The sequence below is a fragment of the Arvicola amphibius genome, chromosome 9 (assembly GCF_903992535.2).
Source record: "Arvicola amphibius chromosome 9, mArvAmp1.2, whole genome shotgun sequence".
In the NCBI taxonomy this organism is placed as follows: Eukaryota; Metazoa; Chordata; class Mammalia; order Rodentia; family Cricetidae; genus Arvicola; species Arvicola amphibius.
This window is the reverse complement of record NC_052055.2, coordinates 119,801,672-119,822,733: the sequence shown is the minus strand read 5'-3', so window position 1 is coordinate 119,822,733 and position 21,062 is coordinate 119,801,672. Positions and strand designations below refer to the sequence as shown.

Below are 21,062 nucleotides of genomic sequence, written 5' to 3'. Positions count from 1 at the left end.
CTGCATGTCTGCCGCTGCTCTGGGAATTCTTAGCAGGAGGCTGCTTGAGGTGCCTTCTGCACCTAGAAGATGTCTCTGGGGAGAACATGGCAGAAGAGTCCTTCAGGGGTCATGGCACACCCAGGGAGGTCTGGAAAATAATTACCCAGGCCAGCAAGGAACATTTATTTAGTTTCCCCAGTCTGTTTCTCTGGCTTTATTTTCCCACTAAAGCCACATGTTGCTATGGGAACGAGGTGGCACTAGGATCCCAGAGTCACTCAGTGGCCTGATGGAGCCTGTGGGTGAAGCCAACCTCAGCATGGAAGGCAGCTCAAGCAGCCACGTGCAGACCCTGCCCTGCTGCTGCTGGCCTGTGGGGCCCTCTGCAGCAAGCTCACAGCTGGTTTCAGTTCCTGACACACGGCAGAGGTGTGGACCCATCTGCAAGCCCCTCTTCCACATGCTCCATGGCCGCTGTTTTATACAGAGAGTGGACCCTACCCTTCTACCAGCCCTGCACACCCCCCATCGGGGCCATCTCAGCTGCCCCTCTACTCTGTCCACCATTTCAACATGACCAGAGATACAAATGTCACCGGAGGCACAGGCTCTTCAAAGGGGACACTGCCAGGTAGAGAGGCTGCAGTCTCCGTGCTCTACCTCAGTTTCTCTCTAGAACCAGCAGATCTGGTGCTCAAGGCAAGCCCATCGAAGTGTATGCACTGTCCTAAGCTATGGGCCAGCGTGGAGTAGAGCCCGCTCTGGCACCTCAGCATTGGTTACCATTTCCTGGGAGACACAGCAGTCGAGAGCCAGTCTGACCAGATGCCTTCCACATACATTTTTATACATATAAACAGTTGGGTGAGAATTACACGCAGCAAGCCACAGCCTGACTCAAGCCTTCTTAGCCCAGGAACTTTGTTCCCCTGGCCTTTGTCCTCAGGAGTTCTATCACTTGTGGGTCTCTCGTGGTGTGAGCGTATGTACGGGTCCTACTCCCTGGGCCTCAGTCGCCTTCAGAGCACCAGGATGCACACCCAGCATGGATGGGATGTGCTGTGTTGTCTGCCAAATCTTCTGTGGGCAGTAAGCACTGGGTCCACCGGGGAGGAAGAGCACTTCCCGGTGCCAGGGGGAAGGCTGGGGGAAATCAGAAGAGCTCAAACAGGCTACCAAGAGCTGACCTCCATGTACTGGGAGACTGCCATTGCTGGGAGCCACCTACATCTGAGGGAAGAGGGGCGTCACCACAGCAGACACATGCTGAGCCTCTGGACACAGGAGGGCCTGGCCAGATACAGAACCCCAATCTGCCTGTGCCTGGAAGCCTCTTCCAGCCCTGCTGGTATCCAGCCCTGCTATCCTAAGCCAGCTGGATGTCCCAGGTCAAGGCAGAACCCACCACAGAGCTGTAAAGCTGTCGACTCAAGGGCTCCAGGCTTCAGAGACCTTGCAGGGGCTCTAAACAAGCAGCTTCTCCAGCCACATGCACACCAATAGGACACCTAGTTCCTGTGAGGCAGCACTCATATCCCTTTTCCAGAGGATATACAAAACCCAGCGGGGACAGCAAGGAACGTTCTCCCGGGGAGTCTGCCACATCCTCCACGCCCAGGGAGATGCACCTGCTTGCTACTTCAGTGCCCTCGAGAATGACAGCTTATGGATTCTATCTGAAGCCCTGTTCATCATGCATTTTATGATTTACGATGTATTCCAATTGACAACACTATGTTGAGGCTTTATTTTCCCAATCAATAACTGACTCTGGAAGGCAGCTAGGGAAGTTACTCACCAGCCAAATGAGGCAGGTGACCATGCCAGGCTGCCCTCTAGCTAGGCCCACTGACACTCTGTGCAGGCCCCACTGGATGCGTGCAGAGACCCGTAGGAAACCCCCTCAGGAGAGACCCTGCACCCTGTTGCACTGCGGCGGGGGGTGGAGCTTCAGAAAGAGTTACGCTGAAATCCAGTGTCCAAGCTTTTCCCCTTGCTTTGGTCAGAGTGCTGGTGGTGCCGGGTGTGGCCTCCCTCCTGACTTGAGAAGCCTTTGGTGGAACACAGCATTCTGGAGTTCAAGCTAGGCATTTAAGCAGAAGACTAGACTTCCGTGGGAGGGGGGTAGGAGCTTACTGTATTAGAAAGACTTTGAATAGAAAATATTTTAGTTTTGTTATTTGTATAGATAAAGCTACGTTGTTTTTTTAAATTCAGGGGTATTATACATGTAAAGTGCAAGTGGTAAAAATATCAGAACTCAGATCTGCATAGATGGATCAGTGGTTAAAGGCACATCCCGCTCTTCCCAGCACCCACATCAGGCAGCTCACAACTGCTTAACTCCAGTTATCAGAAGCTGAAGGTACCCACATGCACACTTATACATGTAATTTAATATATGATAAATTTCAAAAAGAACAAATGGAACTTAACTTTAAGACTATTCATTTGAAAACAAAACATTAAATGCAAATTCAAATTTGTTTTTGATATAACACAAAAAGAAAAGACAAGTGGCCTTATGACCTGATAGCTACTTATTCCGGTTGTAAGGATAGTCCTGCTATTACAACCCTGGCTTACCTGGTGTCACTGTCCCCAGCCTAGCCTTGTGCTCAGAGCTGTCCTCCGGCCCTGATCCTGAGTGCCAGGGTTTTGGGAGTTGGCCACCATACCCGCTTATGACTCAAAGCTTAGACAGCCACAAAAATATCAACTGATTACTATTCTGAAATTATCAAGGTAGTTTTGAAGAAGTAGGAGATGTTTGGGGCTTTATTTAGAAGCTGTTCTCTGTATTTACTTATACTAAATAAGTAAAAGGGCACATGGATCTAAATTGCAACACTATTTCCACTTTTGAAGCTGTTCTTGGAAGACTAGACATACCTGGATAGTTTCTAGCCGGCACACTGGGCCAGCTCTACGGTGTGTAGGTCAGGTACAAAGTGACAATGTGGAGCCTGTGTTTAAGCAGCAGAGGAACATGCGCTCCCCAGCATGTCTCTCCTTCATGAAGCACGCCCTTCAGTTTGCTATCTAACGTGTTTCTCCGTCACATGTAGGGACGCCCTGTGGCTAGTGCAGCCCTTGCATTCTCCAGGACCTTATCCCAGAACCTGCACTAAGACTCACAAGTCACCTTGAGAAGAAAGGGGCAGGAAGCCAGCATGTAAGACCCACAGGTGTGGGCTCTAATGCCAACAGCAAGAACACAGCACTTCCAGAAGGAGCCTAGAGCACAGTATACACCTCAAGCACAGAGGAGCCACAACTGCTCTGGGGGCACCCGTGAACCAGTGCGGGAAGAGAGAATGAGCATGAGCCATGACTGCCCTCTACTCTCCGGCTTCCTGTGCTCCTCTTCCATCCCTGTTACACTGTCAGAGGTACATACTAACATGGAGTGGTGACCAGCAAGACAGTGACTGCACATGACCAACAGCACAGACACCTAGATGCTGCGCAGGGCACTGCCATCTGAGGAGAGAAGGGCGCCTCATTTATAAGCGTCTCATAGGCTGTTTCTGCCCAGCCTGGTGGAAGAATCCAAGCAGCACCTGCTGACTTTCTCTTGCCAGCGAGCAGAGCCCTGACGATGGCATCCCCCCAGATAAGGGGGGGACTTCCTTTACACTGAGCTGCGGTAAAGGTGGCCATTACCAGGCCAGGCAGACAGCTCCACTTAGCCAGGGTGTAGCGGTTACAGATGCCACTGCCCTTCTCAGGAGAGCGCCCTTACCTCATTTGCTGTGTTGTGTGTTCCAACAATTCGGATGAAGGAGGCAGGCTGTCTTTCAAAAGTGACTGATTGCCAGGACCTGCAGGAAACACAACCATTTTCCTGGTTAGCTGCCACAGTTGGCCCGGCTGACAGCTGGGTGATGGGTCTACAGGGAGACAGGGGTGGGGATAGGGCGGGTCTCCCCCATGATGTCATGGAAGGAGGCAGAAAAGGCACCACACTGTCGCATTTGGGAGCCTGCCATGTCACCAGAGCAGGCACTACTGTGTGTACCTGTGACTCGGGTTCTTAGAAAGCCCCCAAGAAACAAAGCAAGACCGCTGATCACGCTGGCCAGGTGACAGGAGTATGGCCGTCTAGAAACATCACCAAGGGTGGTGGAAGTTTTTAGACCAGGGTCCTTATCTACAGTATGGGCCCGACAGGCCTCGTCACTGGGCTGCTGGCAGAATCAGCAGGTAGTTCAGCACATGCGTGGAACCTGAGTTGGGGTGGGGGCTATCCTGGAAGCTGCCAAGAGAATTCGCAAACAGGGTAGGGGGTGGCTGGGTGGAAGAGGTGAGGCTGGGAGGAACAGGTAGGGGTCTGGCTGGGTGGAAGAGGTGAGGCTGGGAGGAACAGGTAGGGGTGTGGCTGGATGGAAGAGGTGAGGCAGGTTCTATTCTTGGGTTGGAGCTGCAGAAGTCACTTCAATGCCAGAGCTGATCCTGGGCAGGAAGTGCCCTAAAAGTCTCAACCTTTTCTGCTTCCAAATATGGCCCTACGGGACTTCCTTTCAGGGATGGTCCATCTATGAGTGACCCCCAAATCCATCTCAATATTTTAGTTTATTTTCTCTTCCCCTCCCTCCCACCCTCCTTTTCTTCCCTCCCATGTATGCATGGTGTGCACACATCCTCGAGTGCACAGGGGAGGCCAGGGGTCAGTTCCGGGATCTTCCTCCACGGCTCTCCACCTTACTGTCAGTGACAAGCTCTCTCACTGAACCTAGTGCTTGCCTTTTTCAGCTAGACCAGCTGGCTAGCAAGCTCCCTGCATCCCTGCAGCAGCACTGGGGCTGTTGGCATGCACTGCTAACCCTGCCCTGAGAGTGGGTGCTAGGATCCAAACCCAGCTCAAGCTTGCACAGCAAGCACGGCTCCCGCTGAGCCACTGTGCAGCAGAAACCATGCCATTTTTTTTAAAAAAATGTGTAGCCCAGGCTGGCCTCGAACTCGTGATCATCCTGCCTCTCCCTCCTTCAGCAAACCCTAGTGGCGTGCGCCACCACAACTGGCAACTGTGCCATTTAAAAGACAAGTCCTCCTCCTCTGCCTGGGCTGGGCTAGCTCACCTAGAAGCCATGCGTGCAGGAGGAGCCTTGCTCCTGGCCTAGCCTTCCTCAGCTCATGAGCGTGCACTATACACTCCAGGCCCCTCTTCTCTCAGCCGTGAGAGCAGCTCACAGTTGCTGCCGCTCCTCCTCCCGCACTGTAGAAACGCCAGCTGCTGTGAAGCTCTTTCCTGTAATTGTCTAATTACCCAGTAATGCTAGCAAAGGAAATATATGTATCTGCAGTTTGTTTTTCCCATTTGGTTTCAGGTGTTCCATCTTCCTTCTCACTATGCACCTCCCACTGAGGCTGATTCACTGCTGCCTGGACACCAGTCCTCTTAAGGTCATTAAAAAGTCATTACCACCCTGTGCACAAAGGCTCGCCTCTGGAAGCAGGTTGCTGAAAACAGAGTAAGAAAAATCACTCTCTCTGTAAAAACACTATTACTCATGCAAACAGACAACTCTCCTGCCCATCCCCCATGCATGCCTCTCTACCCTGCTTTCCTGTGGGGGACTCCTGCTTTCCTAGACCCTCAGCTCTTGGGGTACCTGCCAGACAGTCTGTGGGCAGGGGAGGTCTGCAAGGCTGTGGGGGTTCCACAAGCTGGTGGGAGAAGCAGGGCTGTGCGAGGCATCGGAACCCCACCTTCATCCCTCAAGTTTAGGGCACAGGCTCCAGCTGCTCAGGAATGGGAACACACAAGAGCCTGTAATCATCACTGGGTTTTAGACACAGGACAGAGTGGAAGGGAGGGAGGCAGATCCAGAGACTCTGGGTTTAAGGTGAGCCCTCTCAGGCCTCACAGAGCACAGGGCTCCAAGCTTGTGGGCAGGCCAGCATCAGGCCCGAGCTTGACGCCTCTGCCACAGTTCCTAAGCCTGGCACACAGGTCTTGTTCCTTGCAGGTTCCTGTGGCCTCTTCTCTTCCACTTAGACTTCTGCCTGGCCTGGGGCTTGGGGCAGGGCAGCAGCTGAGCAGGCGGGAGCCTGAGTTTGTGGAGTAATAAGATCAGAAGGTCTCAATTTAATACCAATCCTCCATTACATTGCATTAGCATCTAATCACATTAGAGTCCATTTGCACTAGCACAGCCTGAGAGTTGAATATACGATCTCATTTCCAGCAGAACTAGATACCAATCCAGAGTAAAGTGACGGAAGCTGCTGGGCTCAGGGATGAGCACCCTCCTCTCTCCACTTTCTGGAGTTGCTCCCTAGAATTTGTCGACTTCCAATGATAGCCCGTGAGGAAAGGGGGGATTCAGAATGCCATCTGCATCGTCTGTAACAACGGCTGTGTGACCTCAGAGGACAGTGCTCAGAATAAACTGTCACAGAGCCAAGAAACCAGCACCATGATGCCATATCAACCAAGGCTGTGGCCATTCTTGTGAGCTTTAGAGATGGCTGCCTAATGGCCGCCCTGCCAAGCACTGCCTCTTCCTGAGCACTCAACAGGGCATTGGGTCTGTCACTGGCTCCCCACCGAGGGCAAGGAGTCATGTGTTCATGTCTCCCTAGAACAGTACCGCAGCATAGGCTTGGATGAGGGATTGGAACCTGAGCAACAGGCCGGAACAGATGTGATCTTCCTTTTGGGATTTGCCACACATCACAACCACCTACACCTGCAGCTCCTACCCATGCTCCCCCTCCACAGAGACACATCACACTTTTCCCAGCTACTGTGGAGTCTTCTCTTGAGAACACGGTCTGAATGAGGTCTCAGTGATGTCCCCTGGGGCACGCATGAATTCCTGTGTTCAGGGAAGGTATGGGATGACACCATGATGCTGCCCCAGGTTCTCTATGGGGGCAGTGAGCTTGTTGCTCAGCCTGCAGCTCACGAAGGGGAAACAACTCCTACAAGCTGTCTTCGACCTCTACATGCACACGGAATAGACTGGTTTGAGCAACTCACTGTGTGTGGCTGCTAGTGTGCGTACACACCCATTGAAACCAGCATCTACCTAGCCTGCTGTGAGGAGCTGCAGAGGCCAGTAGGCAGGAAGACTCTGAGAGCACTCCATCCTGTCATCAGAGGCTGCTGGTGACACCAGGCTCAGTCCTAGTTTCCTGAGGTTCGGGCAGGATAGACTCAATTTGGACCCTGGAGCTATGGCACCTGGGGTTTTATTTTATTTTATTTTATTTTTCGAGACAGGGTTTTTCTGTAGCTTTGGAGCCTGGAACTAGTTCCTGTAGACCAGGCTGGTCTCGAACTCATGGAGATTCACCTGCCCCTGCCTCCTGAGTGCTGGGATTAAAGGTGTGCACCACCACACCCAGCCTCAGTTTGAACTTCTAATAGTGTCGAGCCCTTAAGGTAAGTGGCTCAGCCTGTCTGGGCCCTCGGTCTTCTCATCTACAGAATGAATAACAACAGCTGTCTCCAACATGTCTGTGGGGACTTGGGCACAGCCTAAGTAGAAACACCCAGGACAGTGTTAGCTTTTACCAAGTGCTAAAAGCAGGATGAACATGGACAAGACAGACTGCTCCCCTGTGCCTCGTCAAGGTAGACAGACTGCTACCCTGAGCCATCACGTCAGGCACCAGGGTAGCCAAGGCTACTCCTATCAGCGCCCCCTCCTTTGAGGCAGACAAGCAGCCAGACTTCAGAGGAACTACCTGTATTTATGATGCATTCGTGAGCCTGCACCTGCTGGGTGTCCAGAGATCCATGCACAGACAGTGCAGCCCTTATGGCATTTAAAATCTCACTGGGGAGATTAACCGTCCTTCCCCACACTAATTAGAGAAGAAGACAAACAGCACAGGGTCCCAATGCACAAACCGGTGTTCTGAAAGTCCCCTCATAACTTGTGTGACACTTGCGAGTAATTTTTCAATGAAAGAGAGCTATAAATTTTGATGAGGTTCCAAAGCTCGCCCACAAAACTCAAAATGAGGCTAAAATATTACATATATGAAGCTTTAGGAAGGGGAAATGATGCTGCTGCCACAGTGGCAGTTAAACAAGCCAGAAAAACACGGGATTTAAACAGACTTTCTAAAACCCCTGCTGAAGAGTGGACATATCAGGTCAGGGCTCTGCGCTGGAGCACAGTGAGTGCCCATTGATACAGAGAAACATGTGGTCACCGGCACTCTGCCTCATCTGGCTCCTGACTTAAGTCACGGAGACAGGCAGGGCTGAGAACCCAGCATAGAGCTGAGGAAGGTGGGGCAGGACAGTATAAGGAAACTGTAACAGATAGACCCTGGTTGGCTGCCGAAGCAGGACCACAATTAGCTTGTCTTTTTCCACCCAAGGGCACAATAGAATCTTTCAAGTATCTCTGTGGTTGGAGAACCAGCTACATCCTTGCTCTTACTCCTGGGCCCACAAGCTACCAGACTTTACTTAGGAGTGTATTACTATACTACCCCAGGGCTAGAGATAACAGTGGTCTGAGCCATGGGGCATGTACATGCACATGTGTGCACACATGCACAGTAAACCACAGGGTGGCTCTAGGAAAGTGACTTTCCCCTGAAGTCTCAGCTACTATGAGAAAGGAGACTGTGTGCATGCAACAGGAGATCCAGGAGTGTGGCAGGAGATCACAGGGCAGAGCTGGCAGCTAGGGCTAGCACGCCTTCTTTGTTTATGTGTATGCAGAGCTAGGGCTGGACCTGTGGCCATCAGCCAACGGCTCCCCCACTAAGCTGTGCCCCAGCTCTAGTGGTGCTTTCTTCTCCACCTCCTATAAAGAAGGTGTTCTGTATCTCCCTCCAACGCCAGCACTATCAGGAGCCAGGTCTAAGGCCAGGAGGTGCCCTAAAAAGCCAGGTCAAGGTAGGCAGCATATATTTTGTGTCAGCACACACAGGACTGAGACAGGGTGGAGAGACACAGATCCAGATAGAGACAGATTACAGTGCCTGGGGGAACTGGCAGAACAGTACTGCTACAGGACACCATGTGACAGGAAATAATCCATCCCTACAACCAGAACAACAGTGCTACAGGACACCATGTGACAGGAAACAATACATCCCAAACAACCAGGGACCCACAGGCCAACTGTCCTTGCTTTATTATAATGGCATCTCTCTATCATTAGCCTTGCGGAATTGGCCATCAGGCAGAAGCTGCCAAGACTCTTTCAAAGACCCCCTTGAAGCACAGGAAGATGTAAACCCTACTCGGTTTAAAACCTCGGTCCACTCTTCAAATACCCCAACTTATATTCATGTAACTCAATGGAATTCTCCCTCTAATAAAGTTGGCCATGTACAGAGCTGCCCAAATTCCAAGCAGTGCGTCTCTCTTGAGAGCGCACATTCACCCTGGGACTCTGAACTTTTATATGTAGTATACCTTCCTCTCAGCTTCTTGTCTGTCTCTGAATTCTTCCATGTAGTTGACTAAAGGACTGAGACCTCCTCAGCCCTCACCACTGGCAAGAAAGCCACACATGGAGTAGGGTGAAAAGGGCCAAGGAGAAACACTCCGATCCTGGCTTGACCCCAGGACCAGGGCTTTAAATTGCACCAATCTGAGCTTGCCCCAGAGTCAGGCTGCAGAACCCTACCAATTCCTGAGCACAGACTCCCACCAATCCCTGATGTCTCTAAGCTTGAAGTTCCACTAATTCCTGAGCACGAAATCCCACTAATCCCTGAGTTGCCCTGAGTCGGACCACAAAAATCCATCAATCCCAAACCACCCTGGAAAACTCACCCCTCCCCAAGAAACTCTATACAAGCCCTGTACCCTGTTCGGTTTGCTGCTGTTTCTCACCCTAGGTTCTCCCTTCCCAGTAAATCTCTCTGTGAGCTCTGTTGTGCGCTGTGACACTTTCGCTGGAGTGGAGCCCGGCTGTGGCGACTCCTGCTGGAGCAGGGCTGCACTGCCTTCGCTGGGGAAACTTTCCCCTAGTGGAGCAGAGATGTTACACTTCAGAGGACCTAAGCAGAGCTGTAAGGCTTCTCGGGATCCTAGCCAAGCAGGGCTGTACCATCTTTGCTGGGAAACCCTCTGCCATGGGAGTGGAGTTGTTACACGCACTGGGGAAACCTTTCTCTGGAGCAGAGCTGTAAGCTGCTGAGCTTACAGCAACTCTGTGCTGTCCTTGGCTCATGACTGCCAAGATCCCTTTCCATCTGAGCTCTGATGCTTACAGGTGACCCATGAAAATGTGCATGTTTCTTAAATATTTTAAAATATTCTAGAAATACACGTGCTAAATTCGAGCCAGCGAATGTCTCAGGAGAGGGCAAAGAAGGGGACTGCTGACAGGAACAGAGGCAATGCCAATGTTAACTGCAGTATTTCATGTCTATGGTTTAAACTAAACAGTGCTTGTGTGTGTGAGAAATACTGACACGGGTCACTGGGGGCAGTGAGAGCGGAAGCCCATGCTACTTCACTTTTTACTCTGTGCATCTTAAACAGCTTTCGAAATAGAAAAAGGGATCAAAACAGCATCTGTGTTTATGCAAGAAAGAACTTGCTGGGAGGTAGAATTAACTCAGTTGCAAATATAACACTCTCAGGATGTGTGGGACTCTACCAAGAGGTACAGTTTAGGCGCTGCTGCTCCTGGACAAGACACTGAGGTGATTTCTACCCTGGCTGTCCCTTGTGCATCCTATGCCAAGGGCGCCTGGTCTAACCAGAGTCAAAGGTAGTGATTCCTACAGCAGACCCATGGGACCCAGTGGACACAGAAGTGTTTGCTATGGTCAGATGGGCAGTGAAACACAGCACAGAGAACCAATGGTTTAATCTCTACTGCCTTCACTAAAAGGCTAGTAAAAAACTGGTGAAGTATGTCCTCTCTCTCTCTCTCTCTCACACACACACACACACACACACACACACACACACACACACACACACACAACTGCATTTATAACGGAGAAGGTCGTGCCCAGGTCAAAGAGTATCGCAATGAGACACCACCAGGAGGCAGAGATGTGCTATCCTGACTGGGTGGCAGTGATGCAGTAGCGCCTGCCTGATAATGGTGTCCACAAACCCACTGCAGACAGAAAACTTCCGCTTTCTCAGTGCAAGATGTTCGAAGGTGAACAAACCATCAAGCATCAGCAAAGGATAGACTCTGGCACTGAATATAGAGGCTGAAAGCAAACAGAAAAGAAAAAGACTCAAAGGCTGTAGACACAATTTAATATGGAGAACAAAACTGGGGGGGGGTGTTATCCTCAAAAAGAGAAAATTAAAAAAGCATTACTCCTCTGAAATAATAAAATGATATCAAGAGTGAGCCTTTTAAAAACAAAACAAAAAAATCACTTCTATAAATTAAAACCAGCAGCTGAAATAAACAAAGAGGTCCAGGATGGCAGAGGCAGAGAGGAGGGCCACTGTCCAGTCAGCCGCTCATGTGAGGAAGAACACACCATACCAGCTAGGAAAGCACCAAGATACGTAGGGTCATTCCTAGGCACAAAGGCCAGAGATTTCCAGGTTGCCGAGTCCCCCACAGCACATAAGTGAGGAGCACCCATACCAAAGCAGAACCTTCAGGGGTGGCGAAAGCAGCTCAGACTTACAGGGTCAGAGGATGGAGGAGCGCTTCCTCCCCATGCTGACTGAAAGTTTGACTTCCCAGCCAGACTGCCAGGCAAGTGTGAGAAAGAACAAAACTATTTGCATGTATGTGTACATCTTAAACAATGTACCCCAAGGCATTCATAAGAAGCTACTAGAAAAAGGTACTCAAAGAACTCAACTCCAACAGTGCAAAAGTCACGGGATCCAGAATACAGAGCATAAAACAGGGCAGAGGAATGGGGAGGTGGGTGATGGGCAGGAAGTTCCCACAAGTGCTGTGCAGCATGGCTACCCTGGGAAGGTTCCCCAGAGACCTCTTAAGAAGAGCAATCAGTGTTGTTCACACCAAAGGTAGGTGGATGAACCAGGGGAAAGCGCCTTGAAGATAAGTGGGAAAAAGGGACACAGGAAAGTAAGGTAACTTCTACCCTCCAGGACGAGGACAGGGGAAAAGGTGACCACGGGGCTGCAATGCTTGGTTCAGAGCAGTTGCAGGCCCCTTAGCACCAATCTGACTTCAGAGACAATGAAGTTGAGGTCTCACAAAGCAGGGGTGGCGGGAGGAAGGGCGACAGAGGGAACTGGACCTTCCAAAGCACAAAGACAGTAGATCATTTTGACAATGAATAAATAGGAGATTAATAGCTTTATAAAAAATTCCTTTTCTATGTATGAGATTTCTGCCTATGTGTATGTCTGTGTACCACATGTGTACCTGGTATCTGCAGTGCAAAAAGGGCATCAGATCTGCAGGTACAGATGGTTCTGAGTCACCAGGTGGATGGTGGAAACAGAATCTGGGTCCTCTGCACTAGTGACCAGTGCTCTTGAGAACCATGCTCCCATCGGTATGGACAGTTTAGAAAGGCAAAAGACTGGACAGAATGATGGAGGACTCCCATTGGCTAATAAAGAAACTGCCTGGCCCATTTGATTGGCCAGCCCTTAGGTGGGTGGAGTAGACAAAACAGGAAGAAGGAAGTGAGGTAGATGGCTCAGTCAGATGCTACGCCTCTCCTAAGTTAGACAGACTGCCATGCCTCTCCGGGGAGAGAGAGAGAGATGCGATGAAGCCAGCCACCAGGTCAGATGTGCTGAATCTTTCCCGGTAAGACACCATTCGTGGTGTTACATACATTATTAGATATGGGTTAGTCAAGATGTGAGTAAGAGGCTGGAAATAATAGGCCAGGCAGTATTTAAAAGAATACAATTTGTGTATTGTTATTTCGGGTGAAAAGCTAACCATGCGGGAGCCAGGCAGGATGAAAAGCAGGCCCATAGCTCCACACTACAACAAAAGACCAGAGGACGCACATCTTCACCTGATGGTCACAGACCCGTTGACACGGCACAAAGCAGGGTCACTCTGGAAGAAGCAGAAGGGTGACCTGACATAGGCCCAGCTAGCTGACGTTACTGGGCCCTCAAACTCTGACAGCAGTGCTCCCTCAGGACGGATGCAAACAACCTGGCTACGGAGATGACAGCCCATGCCTGCTCCCCACAACGACGAGGCAGCTGGAAGCGGGACACAGGGAGAGGGGGATACACTGATTTCTAAGTCTCTGGAAGAAAATGAGTGGGAGGAAGACATTTAGGCTTTCATTTGGAAGCCATTTTAAAATGCATTTTCTTTAAATACATCACCTTTTCAAAACAGTACAGGTCTTCTAAAATGGGAAAAGGGAAGCAGTTGCCTTTGCGGAGAACCTGGGGTCAGAAGGGGTAAACAAGGGACTGCTGCTTCTGCTTGCTAAGTCCTGGGGTTGTAATGGAATGAGAGAATTGTGGACAGGTATCAATTTGACTGAAAAACTTAAAAACAAAACAAAAACAAGCAGAACCAAGAGAGGAAGCTCAGGCAGTGGTGACGAGGACCAGGAAGGGCTGGCACAAACCGTCATTTACAGTCTTGCAGAGCAGGGCTAGAAGACCAGCGTGAACCTTTGAAAGAGATTCTTGAAAAGGGAGGAAATAATACAGGCTGTCCCCCTGTCAAGTGAGCTTCCGGCAGTGACAGCAGTGCCCTCTCCAGTTCGATGGCACGGAGGTGTGACATGGGGACTCAGGGAGATGTCTGCGACAGCTCTGTAGGACTGTGCCTCATGCGATGGCCCGCAAGCTGCCATCCAGCCAGCTACACAAGTGGCTCTCTCTTCCTGTCTGGCTGTGTGATGTAGCAAGGACCACACTCCTCTCTCTCATCGTATCTAGAGATGATCTATGGACCAGCAATGTGAAGAGAGAGCCCTTCCACACTGGGTGAGGCAGGAATCGGCCGGCTCCAACAGCCTTAACTGCTCTGCCTGCCTCTGCCTACTGGCTCTCCAGAGGCGATGTTGGAGAGTATGTCTTCCTCACAGACACCAAGCCCACAGCTCTCATTCCACAAAGCTCCAAGGCCTGGATGTCTAACACCACCTAACATCTCATGAACAAGTGCTTCTGTCTGGACACTTAACTAGATGCAACAGCTATCTCAGCTGCCCAGACTTCCTGGGCTCCCTGGCCGCCTCCATCCTCCTCGTCTGTCTCTTCAACGGCTGTTTGTTAAGAGTCTTGTGCCTGCCAGGCTGATTCTACTAGAGACTCTGCCCCAGGAGCCCCGACACCAGGACCTAAGCTGCCTGTTGGAGAAGGCACATACATCTGTTCTGCTCATTTTCTGGGTATTTGAGTTAACATCCATTTATAAATCCATTTTATTTCCACTAAAATACAGTTTTTGGTTTTTCTTGAAAATCAGAAGATCCAGCAGCAGGGCAGCCGCGAATGGGACATGGACCTGAGCCCTGGCTTCTGGAGCCTCCACCTTGGAGCCTGGCTGCTTTACTCTCTTAGTCCCAGTTTAAGGAGGTAGCCAGGCACTCACCCCAGTCGGTTCAAATGTAAGCATCTGACATCTAGCACCATGAGGTACCATATCTCAGCGTACTTTCATCTGTGTCTGTGGGTGTATCCACGTGTATGCACGCATAGGCACATGAGTTGTGTGTGTACATGCTCTGCCCATCCACCCTGCTTTTGATTTTTCCTAGGCCTCAAGACACATGCAGTATCTAGACCTGCTCAGAGTCCCAGCAGGTGTGTGTTTGGTGGTGGTGGTTGGGGTGTGTGTGTGTCCTTTTCACTCTCTTAGGAACTTCACTGTATGGACTAGGTGTAGGGCTCCAGGAGGGACCCTTGCCCAGGAAGAGGTGGCATCTTTGGAGCTGGCCATGGTCCTCTCTCATGAAGTCCCTTTCAGGGATTCCTAGACTTGGGTAGGTGATGATGCTTTCTGCCTGGCAGCTGCACACGCATTTGCAACCCACATATCAGCTGGCCTTGGGGTTTAGCTTCTCTGCTCAGATCATAATTTTCCCTTTTAGAGGAGTTTCCTCTCAAAGAGAAGGTCAGGACCCTCCTGCCAGCTCATCGTACGAGCCCGCGCTAGAAGCTTCTAACGCCTGTGGCAGTTACAGAAAGGGAGTGTCCAGGGACGCTCATGGAGTGTTTGAATGAGCACGGGGGTGTCTGCTTTCATAGTCGACATCTCACTCAACTGCCCACCCCCAGCTCCCCGCTCCCACTCTACCATAGAGCACTCCTTGATTCCCCTAAGGGGATGTGGTAATTGATGATTAGCATTCCAAAGCTTGGCTTACATCCTGCTAGCCCGTCATATTTAATTACATTTTAACTATATTCGTCTTCGATAATAGCACGAACATAATTTAGATAATTATCTCACTCTCTTATTCTCTGACTCTGTCTGTCTCACTTAGAACTCTCTGCTACAAAAATCACTTTCTCAGCTCAAACACATAAACAGACTCGGGGGCTGAGTGCCTCCCTCTTTCCTGCAGCCACAGCTGTGCGCGTGTGCAATGAGCTGGAGGATCATGCGGGAGGAAAGCACAGTGCCATTCTGTCTGCACATTCATGTCTGTGCAAAACTGGCAGTGGGAGTGTGGCCGTGTGTGTGTGTGTGTGTGTGTGTGTGTGTGTGCGCGTGCGTGCACACGCCTGGGCAGAAGCTTTTATGTGACACAAACACAGAGGAGGGCTCGTCAATCAAATTAGTGCCTGCAGAGCGCCTTTCTTAGAGGGGTTAGTGGCGTCCTCACGATGACGTTCTGTTGACACACAGGATCCTCTGTGTCTGGAGACACTTGTGCGGAGAGCTTCTCCGTTGGGTAAGCAGCAGGGACCAGGGGTTCTACCATGCACTGTGTGTCTTGAACACATAGCCCACTGCACTGAGAGGTCCCAGAGCCTCCAGAATGTCACAGCCACCTGAGCTTCTACCTGAAGGCTGGCCGCCCTTCTCCCACACGGACCCAGGAGCCGAGGAGGTCTTCTCAGGACAACATTCCTCAGCATTTCTAGTAAACTCCATTATAGCTGAGCTCTCTCAGACTTTACATTGTAAAGTTCAGACATCTAAAATGATTCTGAGCGAATAAGGAAAAGGAGCTCAGAAACTACTACCATAGTGGTGTGTGTGTGTCTGTGTGTGTGTGTGTGTGTGTGTGTGTGTGCGCGCGCGCGCGCGCGCGCGTGTATGTCGGGCAGTTAGTTATACTTGCCTTACTAATATGAGAGCCTGAGCCTTGATTCCTAGAACCCACATAAAACACTAGCTGTGGTGTTTGTACTAGTAATCCCAGCACCAGCGTGGCAGTGCCAGGCAAGGAAAGCCCTGGAGCTCACTGGCCAGCTACTCTAGTCTACTTGGCAGAATTCCAGGCCAGTGAAAGACTGTCTTGAACTAAAGATAGACGGCTTTAGGACCAACACCTCAGGTGACTGACGTCCACATGCACGCACACACGTGTGCTTCTCACACATACACACCCATACAAGGAACCGCTCCCATCTAAACGGTCTTTTCAGCGCGTGGGAATTAGGCAAGGTCTGAAACAGACCTCAAGAAACAATTTACGAGTAACAGTGATGGCGGGAGAGTCATCACCCCACATCCTCTGGGCTTGTCCATGTCTTTGGAGCTCTACAAGACTCCAGCAAATGTGGATTTTGCATTTAAAAAATTCTCTTTGGCTGGGTGGTGGTAGCGCATGCCTTTAATCCCAGCACTTGGGAGGCAGAGGCAAGTGGAGCTCTGAGTTTGAGGCCAGCCTGATCTATACAGCTAGTTCTAGGACAGTCAGGACTACACAAAGAAACCCTGACTTGAAAAACAAAAAACAAAGCAAAATTCTCGATGGCTAGCCGGACGGTGGTGGCGCACACCTTTAATCCCAGCACTCGGGAGGCAGAGGCAGGCGGATCTCTGTGAGTTTGAGACCAGCCTGGTCTACAAGAGCTAGCTCCAGGACAGGCTCCAAAGCTACAGAGAAACCCTGTCTCGAAAAAACAAAACAAAACAAAATTCTCGATGGCTGATGTTGGCTGATGTTGAGGGATTATCTATTTGCTAGCGTTCAGCCATCTTCTATGTGCGCAGAGGCTAAAACTCCTTTTTCCTTTCATGAATATGGCCACCAAATAGATCTGGTACTGTGGGGACATTTATGAAGAGTTGGAACGGGAGTGTGTGCTGTGCCATTAAAAACTAAGGGGACATTTGGGAGCTTCAAACCCTACTTGTTCCTGGAAATAAATCTTCAGAGTGAGCTCCAGGAATCAGCAGTGTCTGAGCTGACGTCATGCCACCAACAATGTTTGCTGTGCGCTGTGTAATCAACCCAGGGAGGCTCTTGTGCATGTAGGCAAGTGCTCTCCCACCAGGGCCAAGCAAGCCTTGGTTTACTGGCATAGTGTGTTGCTATCTACCCTGGGGCCTGGGCTCAGGTCTACAGTGTTCCTGCTTGGGGTGACAGGGGTGTACCACCAGGTCTGACTGTTCTCCCATGACTGCTCACTTGATGGGCCTAAAAGTGACTGATGGGCAGCAGGGAAACCAGTGTTGTGTGGTAGGAGCTACCCCTGCTCTGGAAAACTTAGAGACACTCAAGGTAGCAACTAGGAGAGGCCATTGAGTTGGTTTTGGTATGGCCCTCCAAGCAAAGAAAAATCCAGAAATAACCTTCACACCAAGGGCTCCCCTATGACACAGGCTCTAGGTGTGGCTCCCCTTCCTTAGCCATGCTAGCTAGGTAAGATGATCAGGACCTGGCAGGATGTTTGCCCACTCAAAGGGCCCTAGTGGGGCTATGCTTTCTTTCCTATGTGCAAAGTCCATACTGAGAACACATATACTTCTATGAGTCAGGTCTACATTGGCCAGCATCAGTGGTTGAGGGAGGCAGGGCCTTTGTTTCATGCCATTTATTAGTGATTGTGCTAGGTTCGTCCCCTCTGCTTGGCTTAGGAGGATGCAGGTCTTGCTGAAATATGCCTGAAATCTAGTAGCAGTCAGCGTCTCAGTCTCCACTGAAATGAGAGAGACAAATTCAGTCTGTTGTTGCCCAGTGAGTTCGCTGTCCCTGATGTCCATCCAAGGTCCTGACTACGTAATGACAGCCTCCTTTCTGCCCTAACTTTTAAGAGCTCCTGTCTCTGCAGAGTGCCCTATCCCCTCCTCCCTGCCTTTCCCCTCTTCTCCCCGTTCCTTCTTGGCTCCTGCACTACCCCTGGGTTTCCGGGAGCACACCCTCCCAGATTTACGCTGGTGATGTGAGAACCTGGGCAGAAGCCAGTTTTTAAATGTTCCAAATGTGACTATTGCATTTCCCCGTGTTTTAAATACCAACGGGACTGAAAGTGCACGGGGGACCAATGCCCCAAGTTTTCAGTTCTAAAATACAGGGCTGCTTTTATAGGAACGCACACCCCAGAGCCCATGCCAAACAGAACCTGAGCTCAGGAGCCCCCCACAGCACACCCCACTAAGGAAGTAAGAGGCCTTCGGAAAGGACTGGCAGGCCTTTTCACAATCAAACCTGATCAATTTTATAACTAAAAATCACACAAAGGCCCGGTGGGTATTCCGGATTTGACAGCACACTAGCGTTCAGTACCTAAGGGAGAGATCGTCAGTAAGCCTTAAAAATAGACCCTGGCTACTGAGGGCCTAGGCATTTTCCGCTGAAGCGGTAAGAAATTGGGGGCACAAAGGAGGAAAAAAAGGAAGGAAGGAAAGAAGGAAGGAAGGACAGGAGGGAGGGAGGGAGGGAGGGAGGGGGGAGGGAAGAAGGAAGGAAGGAAGGAAGGAAGGAAGGAAGGAAGGAAGGAAGGAAGGAAGGAAGCAAAGAATCCCTAGAGTTCAAGGGATGGTCCTTTGTGAAGAAGAAACTATCCCTCTTAGGATGCAGCTCCTAGGATCAGCCCAGGGCCAGTGATGCAGGAGACACACAGGGCACCACTGCTGTAAGAAGGTGGCAAGTCTTCCAGGCAGGTCCTGTGAAGCCCCCCCCAGAACTGTTTAAGTGCTGGGTCAGCACCGGTAAGGCAGGGCAGTGAATGTGAACACTGAACCAACTAGGGGAGGCAGTCCGGGCCTAACCCTAAGAGAGACCTCCTCCCTTCTTTGCTTCTTACCATGTTTGGAGTGGGAGGCAGGCCAAGCTTACACTAACAAGTTCTCTATCGCTAAGGTCTGCCCCAGTCTCAACTAAGCTACAGCCCCATCTCAATTTCTCCTTCCTTTCAAACACTTTATTGAAGACAAGTGAAAACCACGTGCCTACCCCCGAACTTGGTTTCTGGGTCTCCCGTTTGCTGGCCAGACTGTTCTTGGTCCCGTGGAAAGACTGTCCCTCGAGAGTTTGCCAGCACCTGGCTCACAGCTAATCTTCTCCTCCCAGGCTCCTGCTGGCACAGGACTAGCCACAGGCAAGAACTGGCTTCCTGGAAACTGTGCCTGCCTGCTGTTCTCGGTGCCAGCTTGCAGAAGAGCCAGGGCATCCTGCACAACACATCTAGACACTGAGGGCAGGTGACAACGCAACACGCTGATAAAGAGTCAAGTTAATGATTTAAATACCTTGTGACACAAAAGCACATCCAAGATGGGGGGTAGGTACTCCGAGAGTTCTCATACTGACTGGACGTACAGGTTAGAGGGCCACCAGCTCCCCTCTACCTCAGGAACGCTGAATGGGATGCCTTGTTCTTTCTAAGAAATCCATCCCTTGGGCTGGCAACCTCCGAGACTATCTTCCTTTTTTTTTTTTTTTTTTTTTTTTTTTTGCAGACTGAGGCTTCATGCGTGTGTACATGCGTGCCCGTGTTTGTGTGTATGCCATGATATGATGCAATGTATTTCTCAGCACCTGCTTTGAATTTGTTGATGCTCTCAAGGCTAAGACATCAAAAAATGAGCTCTTTACTACTTCATGGTAAACAAATGGCCACAAGAGCCACAGAAATATGGTTTCCTTTCTGAATTTGCTTCAGTGTACCCTGTTCTGCACTGTGCCAGTCTCCTGCCCTGAGGGTGTGCAAAGTTGAAGGCAGATGCCAAAAAGTCAGGTTGCATTCAACAAGGTTCAAAGTTAGCCTTGGCACATGGAAATCTCCTACAATAAAATACCGCAAGGCTGTGGCTGGAGCTAAATCAGCTTATTTTCCAGTATTATTTCTTGGAGAGGAGGGTTGCTGGGTGAGGAGGGTGAGAAGACTGACCACTAACTCTCTCTGATTCTATTGTCAGGCTCTAAAGTCAGTTAGATCAGGTATTAATCTCAGAAAGCCGGCAGTGAACACGGGCAATAAATTTGTCAACAGTTTATGAATAAGCGCTCGGTCATGAGGGCTTACTGTCTGGCAATTCACCTTTTCCGTGATATTTTCTACCACTTGTATTTGGGAGCAGCTTAGAAAGAATATTATTTGTGTTTCTCGAGATGAGAACATAAACTTTCGGAGTGGTGGAGACATACAGGCAGGCTGCATGTCTGCTCTGGACTTGCTAGGCAAACAGTTTGCCGATGCTCGAGTGAACAGCACGGGGGACAGCAATCACTCTCGCAGGGCTAGTGGAGCGAGCATCTCACAAGCTGCTAATGAAGGCCCTGTTAGTGCCGGATGACGTCGAACGTGCCCATTGGCTTTCTGTCAAAGATCATCAAATAGAGCTGTTGGTAATCACAGCTGGCAAGTTGTTTAGTCAATATTTTTGAAAAGTTCAACCAAGTGTGAGAAAGCACAAAGTAGGCTTTCCTAAAGCCACCAGATGAGTTTGTTAGTCCTCCCTCTGTGATGGCTGGGCACCATCAGGATCAGTGGGGTCGTGCTAGGCAGTCCTGCAGGCCTGTGGTGCAGGATATACAGACTGGTGTGTTTCAGCTCCGCTTACCCCAGGTCAGCAGCTGTCTAGATGTGGGATTCTATACCAAGGAGGCTTTATAACATCACTATAAAACATTAAAAAAACAGGGGGAAGGCCCCCAAACACAAATTCCTGATGCTAATAATTCTATCATAAGAATGGAACAAATACACAGGTCCCCTGGGAAAGTTCCCTGCATGCTTGCAGCAGGCTGATGCTCCAAACACCTGAGCGCTAGCATTTCCCTTTGGCACAGTGCTCAGC

General features: G+C 50.3%; 1 protein-coding gene across 2 annotated transcripts in view; it reads right to left on the bottom strand.

Moving 5' to 3' along the window:
* Nucleotides 1–21,062, bottom strand: part of Btbd9 (BTB domain containing 9) — a 350,239-nt gene that overhangs the window by 9,874 nt on the left and 319,303 nt on the right. For both annotated transcript variants that reach the window (XM_038342714.1, XM_038342713.1), the window contains exon 10: nucleotides 3,728–3,806. In XM_038342714.1, the coding sequence (XP_038198642.1) occupies nucleotides 3,728–3,806 (79 nt within the window). The remainder of the gene's footprint in view (nucleotides 1–3,727; nucleotides 3,807–21,062) is intronic.